Genomic DNA, 4,345 nt, shown 5'->3' on the forward strand with positions numbered 1-4,345 from the left:
CTCATAATTCTTTCTTCCTGATGAAACGACGTCGAATGATCCGAATTCGGATAAAAGACTTTTCGGAGCCGGTTGTACTTTTGGACATCAAACTTATGAGCCTCCATGAGCCGCCGTTGCTTGGCCTTGAAGCGACGGTGGAAGAACCCTTGGAAAGTGGGCTCGGTCTCTGTAGATACCAGATCATAACATCATGCAAACCCTAATTTACACGCATTAACGAGTCTACTGGCAGACCACTACAGCAGCGCCCAAATTATAAAGAAACTCGAAAGGTTTGCAACTGGTAATGGCACTCCAAATCATGCGATGGAGACATGTAGGCCTAACACATCACACTTGCTGCTCAATATAATTGCTGCAAATATCAATCACAACTCAGCGGGCCATCATTGGTTGTGGATGTACATGTCTAAACCTATGTCAACAAGTTCCAAATTGTTTCGTCACTCAAAGTTTTGAAGTTTTGTTACAAGGACAAATGTCGACGGGCACCAAACAAAAACCCTAGCGATATTCTTTCACTGGATTGAGAGGGCCAAGGCCATGAGAGATGGAATATCTTTTTCTTAGGGGCAGAGATGCAATGAGTGATTGTGCATGTAAAATCATAAACTCCTATCATCTCTGTGAAAGCGAAACGTGCGATGAAAAATGAACAATCAACTTCCTCTGTAACAAAAAAATTGACCTTTATCCACGCACGGATTTGATTGGCCAACTTTGGCATAGAGGAAAATGGTTGGATTTTTATTTTTTGGTTCTGTGCGAAATATGTTGAAACTAGGGTTTTGATTTCATTAAGCTGGGCCTTTTTTTTGTATTTTTGGAGGCCCATAGATCGTCTTTCAACATCGCTAGCAAGTGGGCCTATATAGGCCAGACAACTTTGGAGATTTCTTTTGGGCAAGTGGTACCATATTTCCACAAAGAAGCTAGATGATGTATGATAGATTTTAAGGCGATGTTTGCTGCCTAGAATTGTGTTGGATAAGATAATTACTTGCCGTATTTAATTAATATTGGAAAGTAAAAAGGATGTTAACTTTTAAAAGTTTATTCGAGTTAAAGGTAGAAGATGAAGGAAACTTATTACTTTACAAGTGTCGATTGAAACTTAAGCCTCCAGTTTGGTGACTAGCTTTGTTGAGTCTTGTAGCAACTTTGTTTTAAGGTGGCTCTACATATTGATCAAGAAAGGAATGGCCAAGTTTGTAGGAGTTGTTCTTAATAAACTAGCCAAAATCGTGGTCAACCATCAAAGGTGGATGACGGTTGATCAAATAGTGGTGAAGAGATTTTGTGTACGGATAAAAACAGATAGAGCATTGCTGAAGATTGGGGAGATTCTAACATACAATCGTGGATAAATTTCTTTCTTCATATATCTCGCATCACATAATTGAAATATAGAAAGAGTGAGATTTATCCTATATAAGACGAAGCAAATATCTCCTAAAAATTTGGATAATGGTATAATCTATACCTTATAAAATCTGAAACTAACGTTAGTTACGTGGATGAAATTTTTTGGAAGAGTATATTTCAATAGGCATCCCGATCCTCATAAAGTGGAGAACCTTATTGGCTTGGAGTTGCCCGTTTAGTGTTTTTCGGTACACAAAACCTTCGTTGGTGCACTTACCCTTCATTTCATCATTTTGACATTTTATTCAAGTGCTTCCCTAGTTCAAAAGACAAGATACCCTTCTCTAACCACAATAATTCTAGTATTTTCAGACCGCGCAGGTGCCAAAGAACAAACACATTAGCGTAACTCAGATTGTGTAATTGGCTATTCAAGAAAATAGAACTCGAGTTCGAACACATCTGTTAACGAACCGACACATTGTCCTTATTAATTAACGTAATTTGGATTTTTATGGTTTTGAACCCTTTATAAATGACGAACAACGTCACAATCACATATTTTAATATCTGACCATTAGAAAGTGATAGTACTAGATAGATACAAGTATTGTAGTCAAATCTCCTAATACATGATTTGCAAAACAATTACGAGCTCCCTTTTAACATGAAGAACATAGTTGCTTAGCATTCAACTAGGCAATTTACTGTACACAAGGGATGATGACAACTGAACCTCTGTACAAGATTTCGAGTTTCTCATCGCCAAACGCCGATTTTTGGTTCGACAGTTTGTAAAAAGTCCAAACATACCCGAGCCATACTTTCTAAACCAAAGCCAACTGGTTTGCTTGTTGAAACAAACATTACTCTTTGCAGTCAAAATTTGTTTGATTTTTAGGTCTAACATAAATAACCTAGGCCGACTATGGTGATCCCATAACCATTCCTTCTTTGTGATGAAATGACGCTGAATGATCCGAATTCGGATAAAAGACTTTTCGAAGCTGGTTGTACTTTTGGACATCAAACTTATGAGCCTCCATGAGCCGCCGTTGCTTGGCCGTGAAGCGACGGTGGAAGAACCCTTGGAAAGTGGGCTCCGTCAATGTCCGGAGAAAGAAGGCGTAGCCCAAGGCGAAGTGGATGGAGGTGACGAAGAAGCAAATGGGCTCCATGACATCCCAGTTCAGCTCCCAGAAAGTGAGCCTCATTGCCCCGATCGTTTGAAATAACAAAAACCCCAGCCCACAGTAGAGCTCCCCTCGTACCAGGGCCCTGGCTTTTTGGTCAATTAACATCTTTTGAGTTTCCATCTGGTGCAGCTCTTTACTTCTTGGATCGTTTGGGATGGGCATGGATTGTGAGATTATGCTCTCCATTGATTTAGCCACCTGAAAAAAAAAAATTAACAAAAGGTTTGTCGGGCATTACAAAAACGAGAACAACTTCAATGCGTGATATAACAAACAACAGCGATGCTCTCGTTACATGTAAGTTTCTTAGATACGTGTCAAATGACCAAGGATAATAAAGTTTTCTTCAACCCACCACCTCAAGGTATATTCCGTAGGTTTACCATATCACAAACAACAACAGAAACAGAATCTACATAAAAGAGGGAAAGAATAAGAAGTTACCTGCTCCGGCCGGAGAAACACTACGTTTCCCAATACAATAACGTTTACGGACTCGTCCATCATCTTCGCGAACTCAGCACCTTGCTCTTCGCTCTCGCATCCTTCGCTGCAGATCCGAACGAACTCCGATCGCGAAATGGAAGTTTCCGGAATCTCCCTCAGCTTCGCCTTCAGCTTCTCCACCTGAGAAAGCCTCAGAATCTTCTTCGCGTTGCGGACCGAGATTCCGAACGGAAGTTCTGTGGTGGGGTCCCGATCTGGAGGCGGAGGGCTGAGACCGCCGAGACGGAGCTGATTACCGCTAATGTTGATGCCTCTCAGCTTTTCCCGGAGCTTCTCCCCATCCGGAACGGTCAGGAATTCCGGGAGCTTCGATGCCGACTGGCGGTGGAAGAATCGGAGGAAGAATCCTTTCCGGGGGGTGTCCATCGAGGTCAGATATTCCCTGTGGAAATTCACCTGGGCGGCATTCGGAGGCACGATGGTTTGGTGATCTGTCATAACCGACGACGGTGGCGCTAGGGACACTCTGGTGGCCCCAAATGCGTGCTTAGCAAGTGCTTGACGGAGCGACATGGACAATTGAGAAAGTAGAAAGAGAAAGTGAGAGCCCAGACGGTGTGTGTGAATGAGAAGCTCTCTGTAGAGTGTTGAGCGTTGGGACTTGGGAGTGAGCTGCTGTTATTTATAGGCTGAGTGTCCGACGTAAGCGGAACTTGTTGGAAGATTGATAGTAACGTTTTGGGACACGTCACATATTTTTCTTTGCCAAATTTTTATTATAATTCTCTTTCAATAGTACGTAGCATTTGGTAATTGAAAATAAACAATCTAACATTACAAAAATCAAATCTAACAGTTAAAACACCTATGATACAAAATAATACATAGAACTAAAGCGACAACCGACCAATTTTTGACAGTTATTTGCCCACTTGTCATTGCATTGCAATAATGTCTTCAGCATGCATATATACCAATAACCAAAGAGAAACGAATTCCACCAAAACAACCAATTAATGATTCAAGAAGCAAAACACCAGAAGAATCAAAATATGAAAGGAATTATAGGAGGAGGATGAAACAATAATATTCACCCTTCGAATTATATCCTTATGCAAATTCTCTGAATAAGAATAAAAGAATGGAATCTTAAACAAATGGGAGTACCCTATGCAGGGGAATCTCATTAGGCTGTTGGATTCCAAATTTTAAGATTCTTAATTAGATAATGATCCCACTAGTGAAAGTCTACCACCTCCGTTTTAATTTGCATGGGTAATATAATGCGTGGGAAAGGAGATGATGAGCCAACTCCCAAACATTTTATTTATTTA

The 4,345-nt window shown here is 40.8% G+C and overlaps 1 protein-coding gene across 1 annotated transcript; it reads right to left on the minus strand.

Moving 5' to 3' along the window:
* Positions 1-1,971: 1,971 nt before the first annotated feature.
* Positions 1,972-3,651, minus strand: LOC103955492 (calcium uniporter protein 4, mitochondrial-like). The gene is made up of 2 exons (XM_009367389.3): positions 3,009-3,651; positions 1,972-2,762 (listed from the first exon to the last, which is right to left on the minus strand). Exons 1-2 carry the CDS (start codon positions 3,582-3,584, stop codon positions 2,295-2,297), a joined length of 1,044 nt encoding a protein of 347 aa, XP_009365664.2. The 5' UTR covers positions 3,585-3,651; the 3' UTR covers positions 1,972-2,294.
* Between the last annotated feature and the right edge of the window lie 694 nt (positions 3,652-4,345).

This window comes from the organism of the source record quoted next, unplaced genomic scaffold (genome assembly GCF_019419815.1).
Source record: "Pyrus x bretschneideri cultivar Hongxiangsu unplaced genomic scaffold, Pyrus_bretschneideri_v1 Contig28, whole genome shotgun sequence".
NCBI classification, from domain to species: domain Eukaryota; kingdom Viridiplantae; phylum Streptophyta; class Magnoliopsida; order Rosales; family Rosaceae; genus Pyrus; species Pyrus x bretschneideri.

Coding starts and splice junctions, on each gene's coding strand:
- LOC103955492 (XM_009367389.3), bottom strand. CDS start 3,584: ATGTCGCTCCGTCAAGCACTTGCTAAGCACGCATTTGGGGCCACCAGA. Junction 2,763..3,008: donor TGTTTCTCCGGCCGGAGCAG/GTAACTTCTTAT, acceptor TTTTTTTTTCAG/GTGGCTAAATCAATGGAGAG.